This window comes from Danio aesculapii, chromosome 21, assembly GCF_903798145.1.
Source record: "Danio aesculapii chromosome 21, fDanAes4.1, whole genome shotgun sequence".
Classification (NCBI taxonomy): Eukaryota; Metazoa; Chordata; class Actinopteri; order Cypriniformes; family Danionidae; genus Danio; species Danio aesculapii.
In genome coordinates, this window is record NC_079455.1 from 15616285 (window position 1) to 15630921 (window position 14637).

The following is a 14637-nucleotide window of genomic DNA, read 5'->3' on the forward strand; positions in this document are numbered from 1 at the left end:
CACCCAGTAGCGTTCGTTTAAAAAAAAAATTAAATGCAGCCATACGTACCTCTGGCTAAATTGTTAGTGGTCTCCAGAAATGTCCGCGGGACTACGTTTTCAGAATATCTTAAATCTTTAATTTAGCATTCATTTAATGACATTAAACCTTAAACCAAAGTTATTTGTTACTGCCAGGGTATTTAGTGATAATTAGGTGAACATTCCATCAGTGCTTCCTGTTCTTGTACCACACTGCTCTCAGATAAGCTTGATAGATGTGAGTTTCATGCCTGAACTTTCTTTAGAATTACAGGATCGCTACAATGTCCACTACTCCCTACTAACATGCGCATGGGAATTTTAAAAAATTTACTTCAGAACATTCATTCATAAAATACAAAGTCAATGCAAATGCACAAATATAGGCAAATTTCCACCAGACGGTACAAATGCAAGACATATCCCCCGTAAACGTGCGGAATCGTATAACATGCAGACAATGCCTGAATCGCATGTTCAAGTAATTCAACTTGAATGGAAAATTAATTAACGCTCTAACATGATATTAATGTATTAACATACCTTCTTGTTGGACACGGTGGCACAGTAGATATAGTGTTGTCACCTTACAGCAAGATGGTTGCTGGATCAAATTGGTCAGTTGGCAAACTGTGGGTTTCCCCCACAGTCCAAAGACATGTAATGTAGGTGAATTGGGTAAGCTAAATTGTCCGCAGTGTATGTGTGTATGTCCTGGTTCTACAGGTGGGGGGTTGAGTGTTGGGCTAACAACTCACCTCATAAAAACTGGATGTTAGGAAACAACAATATGGTGAGGCTAAATATCAACCTTGATATAAATGGCCCTGGGAGTAAGTAACATACCCTATTACACATACACACACTTTTACAGCTATTTTTATGGGGACTTCACATAGACATAATGTTTCTACAAATTATATATTCTGTACAACTGTAAATTATGAGTTTTTATCCCTACAATGTTCCCATAAGGTCAAAATGTACTAATATTGCTATACTTTTGGAGACATTTGCTTCCCAACAATGTGAGAAATATATAATTCAATCCATATTTAATTATATAGTGCTTTTCACAATGTAGATTGTGTCAAAGCAGCCCAACATAGTTCTAGTAAAGTCCAAATTTCAAAATTAAAGTTCAGTTTAGTTCAGTTTAGTGTGAAGAGCAAATTCACTGAAGCGCTGCCTCACAATTCCCAATCCAATAAAGGTAGTGGCGACAGTGGCATGGAAAAAAAACTTCACCAATTGACAAAGTGAAGGAAAAAAACCTTGAGAGAGACTAGGCTCTGTTGGGCACGACCATTATTCTTCTGGTCAAACTTCCTGTGTGGAACTGCAGTCTAGGTCTCGGAGACTGGAGATGCTAAACTTCTTTCGTGGAGAAGCTGCAGGTGTGAGTAGGTCACCGGTAGAGGATCAGGCTGGCCCAAATCATCAAAGCGGAGACTTGTCTGTCATGGTGGTCTTTCAGGTCTCATGCACCCCATTCCTCTATAATGACCACAGCATCAGCTCAGAATACTGCCTGGTCCAGGATTATGTATATCTCGGGATCATCTCTTCACAAGTCTTGGATCGCATCAATGGCACTGCATAGTCTCTAGGGACTTCGGAATGAATATACCTTGGTGGATATATAGAATAAAGAAATAATTAGCGTCGCTGCTGTGTATAGTGTATATAAATGAGATATAAAAATGGAGTGTTATAAATGATAATAGCAGTTATTTAAACAAACATAAAAACAAACATGTAAAGCAAACATGTAAAATGAGAGTTTTTAACACAATGTTTGGTGTATTAAGGAGAAGTGTGTCCCGCAGGTGGATGTCAAGCCAGCTCACTGGCGTGGAGCACATTCATGCATCATACTGTTATGTGATGCATTATCTGTATGCTTTAAAAAAGTATGTTGTAAAATCTGTATGCTGTAAAAAAGATAAATCAGGAAGGCTATTCCAGAGTTTAGGTGCCATAAATGAGAAGGCTCGACCTCCCTTACTCGACTTTACTATTCTAGGTACTACCAGAAGCCTTGAGTTTTAAGATCTTAAAGAATGGGTTGGATTGTAGCGAGACAGAAGGTTGGTTAGATAAACAGGAGCTAGATTATTTACAGTTTATAGGTAAGAAGCAATATTTTATGATAAATACGGAACTTAACAGGCAGTCAGTGTAAAGAGGATAAAAAAAGGGTAATATGATCATATTTTCTAGACCTGGGAAGAACTCTGGCAGCCAGTGCCGTGCACAGACTCTTAAATGGGCAGGTGCTCAAAGGGCCGGAGCAAGCTGATCTGCCACTGTAGGCAAAGGATTATGGTGACGATCGCAAAAATCACGCAATGTGAATCACGCTTAGGGCGGGATGGGGGGTTGTGACGTTCACGAGAATCATAGTAACTGGGTGGTGGGGTGATCGTCACGGGAATCATGCTAAGTGGGGGGAGGGGTCACGGAAAACGAAGTGAAGATCGACATGAGGTGGGGGGCCAGAGGGGCAGTGACTCTAGCCACCGGGCCACCACCCTGTGCACGGCCCTGCTGGCAGCTGCATTTTGTACTAGCTGAAGTTTATTAATAGAGAATGCTGGGCAACCATCGAAATACAAGGTAGACACACACTGGTAATTAAAAAAAGTTTCTTGATGTGACATACACACACACAAACACACACACACATTTTAGTTTACCTTTACATTTTCACTCGATACAGTATTCTTTCTTTCTTTCTTTCTTTCTTTCTTTCTTTCTTTCTTTCTTTCTTTCTTTCTTTCTTTCTTTCTTTCTTTCTTTCTTTCTTCATGTCATCTGAAAGCATTCTAACAGTAGTTCATGTTCTACTAAATCAGCCTGTATATTCTGCATATCTGAATATTAACCTTAAAAATTGCTTCACCCTGCTAGTGCTGTTGATATGTGCTGATAGTTCTCACCGTACACTTAGGACTTGAGAAACAACCCTTTAGCTGTGGGAGCATGAAGATGTGAACATTTCAAATCACCAGGGATTTGAAACAGCATGTCTTGTTTTTGCGAATCCTGGAATGTTTTGATGGGTCCTCACAGTTTTAGCGGGCTGTGTTAACATTTGCATCTGCATCACAGCAGGGCTCTTTGTCCATCAGAGAGAGTCGGAGGCCTGAAAACAGATGATTGAAGAGAAGGGAGATTTTCATGCATTTCGCTGAAACGCTTCACTGTACCTGACGCATGCTAGAAATGCAATGTTGCCATGGTAACCCCTCCCTCAACAAATGACCTTGCCACTCTGTCTGATTTTAGCACCTGCTGAAAAGGGATATTCACTTTAAGGCGAGACACTGCAGGCAAAAGCAGGGTTTTTTTTTTTTTGCATCTGCCAGTTTACAGATTTTGCCCTTTTTAGCTTTTCATAAATGGATTTTCCGGGCTAATATAAAGAAAACACCCAAAATAAACGTAAGCGTTTGATTTGTTGCACTTTGTCAATTTATCTAACACATATAGGCTCATTCTGAAAACATACTCCTATATACATTTCTGGCGATCATGAATTATGTAGCCAGAAATACGTATGGCTGCATTTCATCTTTAAAACGAACGCTATGGGGCGGGCATGATGCTGTTCCTTTTCGCACTTACCAGGAGACCGCTTATCTCAGTATGGACAGCTTTCCTGGTGTTACCAGTTTGTCTAGTGGCTCGCAACGTACGTTGATGGACTTGAGACCAATGTTAATTTTGTTGACGAAAATTTTCGTCACAATTTTCAGGACAAACAGGTTTCTGCTGACAATAACTAGACAAAAACTAAATTAAGTGATGATGATGACTACTACAATAAAAATATACTGACATTTTCGTTGACTAATAAAAAGTTTTTGGGAAATTATCCAATCAGAATTAATCTTTGTGTGTGATGCATGATGCACACATGCACATTTGAAAAGTAACTGGTCCACAGTAGACGCGGAATGCGATTACATCATCTTCCATAGGTGCGTTTGTCAGATTAAACTGTAACAGCAACAGCTGAGAGAAAAGGAAGATTCACTGTTGATGTCAAGACAAAAAAATGTAAACCGTGTGGGGAGGAAATAGCTGATAAAAACAACAAAACTAAAGCGACATCAGCAGGGAATCATCCCAAAATTCACATCAATGTAAACTCTTATCTTTATTATTTACCCAAGAATGTGCTTTTGCTTAAATGAAATGGAAAAACTTCTTGCTAGAGTAGATTTAGTCTATTAAAATCTTATAAAATGTAGTCGACTAAAACTAGACTATAACTAAAATGATTAAGAAGACTAAAATATGACTAAACTAAAATGGAGACGCTTGAGACGCAGGGAGGATTTGTTTTAGTATGCCCAAATGAGTATCTGAAATGTTTCAGCGTACCAAAAATGTTTTAGTATGGTTTACATTTTTACTCAAGTGAGACAAGTGTGGTGCTAATCGACAAGAGAAGGTACCAATAAAAGATCCGTACACCATACCAATCAAGCAATACAACTGTTAATTGCTGGTACATACAGCTGATATCTATAATAATACTAATAATTACCATTATATTTATTAACCATATTCGATGATGAGTACTAAAAAAGGACTAAGAGCCAAAAAATGAAAACAAGCAAATAATTAGCAGGGTAAGAATGTGGTAAAATATAAAAACGTTGTAAAAATCAGTGCTTTTTTTTTCTGGATTGCTTTTCAAAACACTGCGGGAAGTGGGTATGGGTCGCTCGGTCAGTCAGTCAGTCGACAGCAGTCTCTGGTGGATTTACGTGAGAAGAGCAGAGGCGAATGGTACTCGCAAGAGAATCTGTGCTTTTTAAGACATTATTGGTGGGGTTTATGGAAGGGGGTATGGGTCGCTTGGTCAGTCAGTCGACAACTGCCTCTGGTGGATTTACATGAGAAGAGCAGGAGCGAATGGCACTCGCAAGAGAAATTTGAGATTTTAAAAAGTGTACACAGCGGCCTCTCATGGATTCATGAAAATAAAAACTGCAAAAAAGCAGCTCCTAGGACGTATTTGGTGCTCTCCAGAAATGTATACAGGGCTACGTTTTCAGAATGAGCTTGCAATGAATTTGTCTCTGTAGATTTCAATTGCAATACATATTTTTAAATGTTATTTTCTCAAGGTGAGTTTTCATCTCCTGCTTTGAGCCATAAATCTCAATTTCAGCAGCACTTAACATAAATCAAGCTTTACCATTGTATCTGCATTTTGAATATATGTACTGTATCAAGGGATATGCTCACAAATAACTTGCTTGATTATATACAACATTTATTTTAAAAAAGGTTTTCTGTAATTATGGAGCAATACAAGTAAATTCCCCAAATCCCTTCTATCAAAACGTTTGAATTTAATATGTCCAAAAAGTGAAACAAATTTTTATACCTGACTTTATCTAGAACATCTATAGTGAATACTTCACCAGCATGGACTTTTGGCAAGACTTTATTTTAGAGATGAATGGATGAAAAGGGATGGTAACAGTGGGATGAAGGGGAACGCCAGTAAGAGGAAAAATAATGGAGTAGATAGGTTGATCAGGCGTCCTATGATGATTCACAGAGACTTCGAGTGGGGGTACCGTATCTGTAATGTTTTGGTAGGGTGATTAGGACCCCCCCACCCCCCGTCCCCCGATTCAAGAAGGGAAGAGAGGGTTATAAGGATTGTTAATGGGAAGCAAGAAAATACAGTGAGGGAGGGTGGGTTCGAGAATGAGTTGGTCTGAGTTGGGCTGGTCTGCCTTAAATAAGTTTTAGGGAGTAGGTGATTGGTGAAAGAGCTTACCTGCCAACATTTGTCTCTGAATTTCCCGGAGACTGGGGGCGGGTGAGGGATGGGGTGTTTGTCTGAATAACACAGTTGAAAACTGGGTTAGTAGCTGTACTGTGTTGTTAGTAACTACACTATGGACCAGGTTGCGGATGGCCACTGCGATCGGATACTTTACCAAAGTTGGCGCACCGGGGGTGTTACAGACTGTACCAAAAAGCTGAGGACTGGGGGTGTGGTGTAATTACAGGAGTTTTCTGGGAGTAATAACAAAATTGGTGGGTGGCGGGACATGGGTCTCAACTTTGGGAGACTCCTTGGAAAAGCAGGAGTGTTGACTGGTAATGTTAAAGAGGCTAAGTGAGGCGTGGTGAACTTTTGTTAACAAGTAACTCCATTTAATGAAATAATGTTACCTTTAAAATTGCATATTTAAATGTACAATTTTTTCAACAACTTATAATACAAACAAATTGCAATTATTCATGCAATCTATCAACCAGGAATGTATGGTGAAAACTTTTAGTTCATTTTTTATTACCTTATTCACCTGCAGTGTCCTGCCCATCCAGGGTGTCTGAGGAAAGTGGGGAAATTGCATCTAAACATACAACACGCTGGAGGAAGCAGAATTTTTGGCCCTTTTTTCTATAAAGTGGGCCCTTCTGGGAGATTTTCTTTTTCTTTAGAATGCCTTCTGGCTGTTCAGTTAGACACTATCTCAAATTTACACCTTGGAAGTTTTTTCCCTTTGGAGTAGACAGACAACAGCAGGGAAGCCGAGTGCTCCCCATGACTTTTCCACACATGAAAACAGCCAAGAGTTTCTGTTATTTGGAGCAGGTTTGTTGTGTGCGGTGCAACTTTTGCATTGTGTTGCGAGTTTTTGTTATTAAATGATGGCGGGACGTGTTGTTCTCACTCACAGCTTACGTGGAGCTGGCCCCGGTTGCAGTTGGTTATTACCTGTCAGGTACGCACTGCATACTGTAGGTATGTGTTTGGTGCAGGACCAGAATCCACCCTCAAAACCTCCTATTTAAATCCCTGTGTGACTCTATTGTGTTTCCTCAACCCTTTTTAAAGGGATAGTTCACCCAAAATAAAAATAGCTCAGTCTCGGGGTATTTAAGAAGACTTTTTTCTTTAGTACATCATTAAAGAGTATTTTTTAGCTGAAACTATTCCTTGATGATTCATAAAAGTCAAGTCAATGTTACTTTAAAAGTGAACAAGGCACAAATGTGCAAAACTAAATTAAAATTTTAATTAATTCGGCTTAGTTCCTTATTTATCAGGGTTTTCCACCGCAAATGAACCACCAACTTATCCAGCATATGTGTTATGCAGTGGATGCCCTTTCAGCCACAACCCAGTACTGGCAAACACCCTTACTCTCTCACACCCACACAAACACGGGAAGAACATGCAAACTCCACTCGAACCAGTGCTAATCACTGAGCCACCGTGCCACACATTGAGCTCCTATAAAGCAAAAAATATTGGTCTGTGTAAGAAGCTAAATATTATTTACAACTTTATTGCCTTTAGTCCACAGCCTCAGAAAATTGACTTGATCCACTAATATTAATTTAGTTTTGTCTGTATTTTTTTACTCTCGAAGTGCTGGTAACCATTGACTTCCATTTTATGAATCACCACAGATTAGGGTTTCAGCTAAAAACCTTCTTTATTGTTTCACTAAAGAAAAGGTCACCTTCTTGATGGCCTGAAAGTGAAAAAATTAACAGTGCAATTTACATTTTTGAGTGAACTGCCCTTTAATTCTGATGTTGTGCAGTCATATCGGTGCTTTCCTCCTGTATTTGTGCAAAATGCAAATGTTCAATTGGTTGCTCTTGCTAAATTTTTCCCAAGCCTGGTGAGCAGCTGGATGCAAAGCACATCAGCATAATGTTTTTAGCTGCTTATGAAATCATTAAATATCGGTCGTTTCATAACATCACTCTAAAGTAAGAGTTTTAAAATATCTGACTCTCACTTTATTTCTTTATACACACAAATACTCTGTATATACACTGTACATATACAATACTACAATATTGTATGCATTATAATTTCATTATGTTTTTTTTTTCAAAATTACTTCTTTTTAATATTTAACTATTGCGCATAATTACGTAATTATTGTATAAATGTATGTATGTATTTTTATTATTGTTAATTATTTATTTACTTTAAATCAGAAGTTTATTTTATTTTATTTTTTATTGTATGCCCACATTCACAAAATATTAACATTGAAATGTATAAATGTGTTACAGAGTGTACAGTCATAAAAATGAAAAAAAAGAAATTAATATTAAAAAACATAAATAAATAGATAAAAATAAAGTACAATCACACCATTTTAGAGCTTTTAAGTAGAGACTAAACAAAAATTGTAAATAAATAACAAGTATCCTGTGTTAATTTAAAAAAGCTCTTTTATGTATTCCCAAAGGAGAGACCAAATTGACCAAAACTATAATAATAATAATAATAATAATAATAATAATAATAATAATAATAATAATAATAATAATAATAATAATAATAATAATAATAATAATGGTTATTATTATTATTATTATTATTATTATTATTATTATTATTATTATTATTATTACTGCTATTATCATTATCATCATCATCATCATCATCATCATCATCATTATTATTATTACTGCTATTATCATCATCATCATTATTATTATTATCATTATTATTATTATTATTATTATTATCATCATCATCATCATCATCATCATTGGTATTATTATTATCATTATTACTGCTAGTATCATTGTAGTTTTATTATTAAATAGAAAAACATTACATAAAATCTCCAATTTGATTCACTGTAGATTCTACAATATGTAGAAAGCTTTTCCCGCAATAATTTTACTTCAAAATCAAAAAGGTTTGCAATCTTTCTATGTTCTTCTAGCTTTAAAAACAGCCTGTAGTCTTTATTCTTCATTACCACAGTTTCAACTCATTCCTTTCACTGCCTCACTGAATGAAAATGACTGGCACAATACAGAGCTTCAATTAACTTACACATAAAATGAAGATTGCTAGAATGAAGATCGTGTTGTCATTATGTAATATAGCAAAGCCAGTTCTCAGTTTGTCAGACAGATCCAGCTATTTTAGTAGTCTGGAATGCATTGTGGCTCCAGACACTTGTTTTCATGCATTAATACTTCTATTCTTATTTCAGGGAGCTTTGCATTGGCTGATCTGGGCATGTGTGAGCCTCCTCCGCCATCCAGTGTTTACTGTTCAGATATAAGCCTGCTGCAGGACAGATACTCTCTGAATGCCGTGTCTGACGCTGATTCAGACCCCGAGGGTGTGATGACCCCAGAGCGAGCCGTCCAGCTGTGGAGCAGGCAACCACTAAAGTCACGCCGCAGCTCCTGCCTGTCCAGCCCAGACCACTCAGTCCTCACCCTCACCGACTCTGAAAATGAACACAAGACTGATGAAGAATCAGGTAAGAGAGAGAGAAAATGCTGAAACAAATGAAGATACACGGGTAATTGCAGATTTATCAGAAGGGTATTTAAATGGGAAAATCTGTCATTTAGAGAGACATTACCCTGTTTGACATTGTATTTTTGCGGTAACTTACCGGAAGCACGGTTGCTAGAAACTTACCACAGATACCCCTTAACAGTACCTGTGAATGTGTTTTACAGTAGCAGAGCCTTACCACAACTTTTATGGTATAATGCCCTTTTTCACATAAAAAAATTTCAGTGTGACAATTTTTACAGTACTTTTACTGTAATTATGTTTTACACTAGCAGAGTTTACATTTATTTTTAGTATTTAGTATTGAATTTAATAAATTCCTAACAAGTGACTAATTTTTCATTAACTCTCATTTTTGTCTTCAACTACAGTACTTGATTACTCTGATTACAGTAGAATACCGTAACTTCATAATATGCTGTAAGTTACTGTAAATGTTTTCAAATGACCCACAATGCAGTGCATATTACAGTAGGGAGCTGTAAAGAATGTATGTGGTATTTTGCTTATTGTTTTTGCAGTAAATAACTGTAAAATTGCGGCAAAGTCTAACAATTCTAAGTCTAACAAAACATTTCTAGGGCAAAAGTGGACATAATTTAAGAGGGTGGGTGGAGAGGGAATGGGTTAGTGGGGTTAAGGTTGTCACGGACAAGGGGGATCTTGTGCCGGAGGGAGAGGGGTCTTTGGTTTGGGGGGGATTGGCGTAATGGGGTTGGGGTCTGGTGGGCCTCTAATATTATCTCTGAGGGCCCCAAAATGGCGTGGGCCCTTATAATTGTCCTAACTTCCAGCCCTGGCGCCTCCCCTGACCGACAGTGTGCAATAGTTTAATGAGATTTTGCAGGGTGAAATTAAGCTCATTGAATCATTGCAAGAGGACTATTTAAATGACTCTCAAACACTGAGGCATTTTTATTTTCATCATGTCATGCAAGTAAAGGATATTGTATATCTAAGCATTCTATTGTTCTGAAGCAGTTTCTAGTTCCAAAATATCACTTTAGATGCAGTATTTAAATTATTTTCTTGCATCGAGTACTGTAAAAAAACAGAGGATCTTGCTCACAGATCAAGATTATAAGGCTGAACAACATAAAACAATATCAGTGTACAGAACTCTCATGTATTTCTTGGCCAATCTGGGTATTCATTAACATTAACCCAATAAAAGACAAAGCAGAGTAAGCACTACTAGATTACTACAGTATAACTTAGTAATATAAAATACAAGAGAGAAAGAGAGAGAAACTTAAAGTGTGATTTACCTTTTCTGTAATGCTTTGTTCAGCAGTAGTTTGAATGTCTTCTTCAAAGACTGTCTATCAATCTATCTATCTATCTATCTATCTATCTATCTATCTATCTATCTATCTATCTATCTATCTATCTATCTATCTATCTATCTATCTATCTATCTATCTATCTATCTATCTACAGTGGGGAAAATAAGTATTTAACATGTCACCATTTTTCTCAGAAAGCATATTTTTAAAGGTGTCGTTGACTTGAAATTTTCACCGGATGTTGATAACAACCAAAGGAATCCATATGAAAATAAAGCAAAACTAATTAGTTCACAAATGAAGTTATGTGTAATAAAATGAAAGGACACAGGAAAAAAGTATTGAACACATGAAGAAAGGGAGATGTAAAAAGGCAGTAAAAGCCCAGACAGCAGCTGAAATCTCTGTTATTCAGCAACCCTCTGCCCTTCGTTGTTTGTAAATGAATACTATCTGCTTCAGTCCAACATCTACATTACCAGCATGATGAAAATGAAACCAGAGTGGACATTTCATCAAGACAATGATCCAAAACACAGCCAAGGAAACTCTCAAATGGTTTCAGAAAATGAAAATTAAGCTGTAGAATGGCCCAGCCAATCACCTGACTCGAATCTAATAAAAAATACAAAATAAAGATCAGTTTGGATAGACAAGACCCACAGAACCATCAAGATTTTTACACTCAAAAAAATCACACCTAAGCAATGCATGTGACTTGATATGAGAGTCATCTTTATATATGTATAAATGCATATATATATATATATATATATATATATATATATATATATATATATATATATATATATATATACACACACACACACATCCAGACACTATTGTTTGACTATTCTTAATCAAAGAAATGCAGCCTTGTTAAGCATGATGAAACATTAAAAACTCATTGATAGCGAACCTCTTCTCTCCCTCATCGACTCTGAAAACGAACACAAGACTAATGAAGAATCAGGTAAGAGAGAGAGAGAAAAACACTGAAACAAATGAAGAGGTAAATGAAAAGACACCGGTGATTGGAGATTTATCAGAAGGGTAGTGCATCTAAATTAAGTGGAAAATTTGTAATTTAGTAAGACATTAGTTCCAACAACGAACACCGGTGTAATGAGACATCTAAATGAAATGTTCTCATTTCCCCCCAAAGGCCTTCAGTCTTTTTTTTCTTTTGGGGTGAAATTGAGCATATTGAATCATTGATTAAGACCTATTTAAATGATTCCCAAACACTGAGGCGTCAATATTTGTAAAGCCGTGGCATTTTCTGAGAACTGCATTCACTGCATAGGCGAGATCAAAGTGATTTACAGACCAAAGAGGAATCATCTCAATGCCTGCGATCTCAAGTGGCGTTTTCTCTTTGATTGAACAAGACTTCATTGCCACAAACCAGCCCATCTAACTTTCCAATGTCAAGTGGTGCATTACGCATTTATCTGGTTATCAGGTCATATTTATAAGATGCTCTTCAGCGAGTGTTGAACTGACACAGTTGTGTATTATTCTTTTCATATAACAAGCTCTAAATGCTAGTGTGTGAATGCAGAGACTGCTGAATCTGAATGAATGACTGCAGTTGTACGGTTGTACGGTACGTCAGTTATCAGATTTATCCGAATAAAACATGCCCAATTGACAATCAACTCATTAAAAAGCTTATTTTAAGAGTATTCTTTTCATTACATCCATTTTAAGGTCTAGATTTTCTCTTTTTACATATTATTAAAAGGGTTCAGAAGTTGACCTTCAATTTTAATTAATTATATATATATATATATATATATATATATATATATATATATATATATATATATATATATATATATATATATATATATATATATATTCTCCAACACATGCTCATTCTGAAAATATAGCTCTAAATGTGTTTCTGGAGAATGCGAATTGTGTAGCCAGAAGTACCCAGTGCTGCATTTCATTTTCAAAATGAATGCTACAGTGCAGTATGATGCCGTTCCTTTTCTTTCATACCAGCTGACCACTTACTCCCATACGGACGGCTTTCCCGTTTTAACTAGTTTGTCCAGTTAGCTCGCCATTTACGTTGGCAGACTTGAGACGCAGAGAGGAGTTCACCACAACGACGGCCTTTGAGTCCGGTGAAGAACAGTTTCAGAAAGCGGGTAAGACAAACACAAAGCAAAAAAATACATATAAACAAGTAAATAACAGGGTGAGAATGGGGTAAAATCTAAAAACGTGGTAAAAAGCAGTCGAGGGCTTTTCTTTTTCTGGATCGCTTTTGAAAATCGTTGCTTGGGTTTAGAGAAGTGGGTGGGTGGGTCAATCAATACAATTGGTTGGGTTTAGGGTAGGAGGAGGGTGGGTCAGTCAATCGGTCAGTCGATCTGTCAGTCATTCAGTCAGTAATTCAGTTAGTCAAACAGTCAGTCGACAGCGGCCTCTATTGGGTTTATGCGAGAACAGCAGGAATGAATGGCATTCGGGAGAGAAATTTGAGATCTCAAAAAGCGTACATAGTGGCCTCTGGTGGATTCGCGAAAACAAAAACTGCAAAAAAGAAACATAGCTCCTAGTTACGTTTTCAGAATGACCCTGGGTTGGTAATCTCCACAACCTCTCCATTACACTCTGCATCATTTACAAAAAAATTAAATGCTCCAAAAAAGTATAATTGTTCGGTGCAATCTAGGTTTTGTGATCATCAGAGTTTTCTCCGCTGGAGGCTGCTTCAGGTGTTTCTGTTGGGCTGTGTCTCCCGGAGCCCTTTGTACTCGTAAACCCCTGCAGTGGCTGACTGTGGTCTGGACACTCAGACACTTCTTAACACTTGGATGGCATCAACTGATGGCATCAACTGATCTTGTGATGCACGGGGGTGGCTCGGTGGCTAGAGCCACTGCCCCTTTGCCCTCATTGGCTGAGGTGTCCCTCTTGCTCAATCGACTACCCCCCCCCCCCCACCCCCCGCTCTTCACTTTGCGATTGCGTTGAGCACCTGCCCCTGTAAGGGTCTGTGCATGGGCCTGATTTTATGTAACAACAACAAGAAAAGTTTCTTGAGCAAAAAGTTATCATACTATAATGAATGATCATGACAATCAGGGCCATCAAGACAAATAATGATTCTGAAAAATCCACTTTGCCATCAAAGAAATACATTTGACTAATAGAATTACAATAACAAGCAGTTGTAATTGCAGTATTATTTCATAATCGCTTAAATAATCAATTAAATAAATGCAACATTAGTAAGCAACTTGTGAGACTTTTCATATGAAGACATGGAATGAAATAAAAGCATACATTCACTAAATAATGAACATTTGTTATTACCATATGTTTATAATACACTACATGACAAAAATCTTGTCGCCTATCCAAGTTTTAGGATCAACAAATAATAACTTGACTTCTAGTTGATCAGTTGGTATCAGAAGTGGCTTATATGAACAGCAAAGGCCTCTAGATTACCTCTAGATGCTCAATAATGTTCATGACTGGTGACTGAGCTGGCTAATACAGCAGCACCTTGACCTTCTTTGCTTTCAGGAACATTGACGTAGAGGCTGAAGTTTAAGAGGGAGCGCTATCCTGCTGAAGAATGTACCCTCTCCTGTGGTTTGTAATGTAATGGGCTGCACAAATGTCTTGATACCTCAGGCTGTTGATGTTGCCATCCACTCTGCAGATCTCTTGCCCCCATACTGAATGTAACCCCAAATCATGTTTTTTTTCCTTCACCAAACTTGACTGATTTCTGTGGGAATCTTGGGTCCATGCTGGTTCCAATAGGTCTTCTGCAATGTTTGTGATGATTGGGATGCCGTTCAACAGATGATTCATTAGAAAAACAACTTCTGACACTTTTCCAAATGATCAACTAGAAGTCAAGTTATTATTATTTGTTGCTTTTACAACTGGGATCTACTTTTGTCAGGTAGTAAAAGCACATTTAATATTTACCTTTTGTTTATAGAATAAGTGCCAGAT

The 14637-nt window shown here is 37.3% G+C and overlaps 1 protein-coding gene across 1 annotated transcript in view; it reads left to right on the forward strand.

The window, feature by feature from the left end:
* LOC130215008 (teneurin-2-like) overlaps nt 1-14637 on the forward strand; it is a 98845-nt gene that overhangs the window by 30531 nt on the left and 53677 nt on the right. The window contains exon 2 of the mRNA XM_056446893.1: nt 9042-9317. Coding sequence (XP_056302868.1) covers nt 9042-9317 — 276 coding nt within the window. The remainder of the gene's footprint in view (nt 1-9041; nt 9318-14637) is intronic.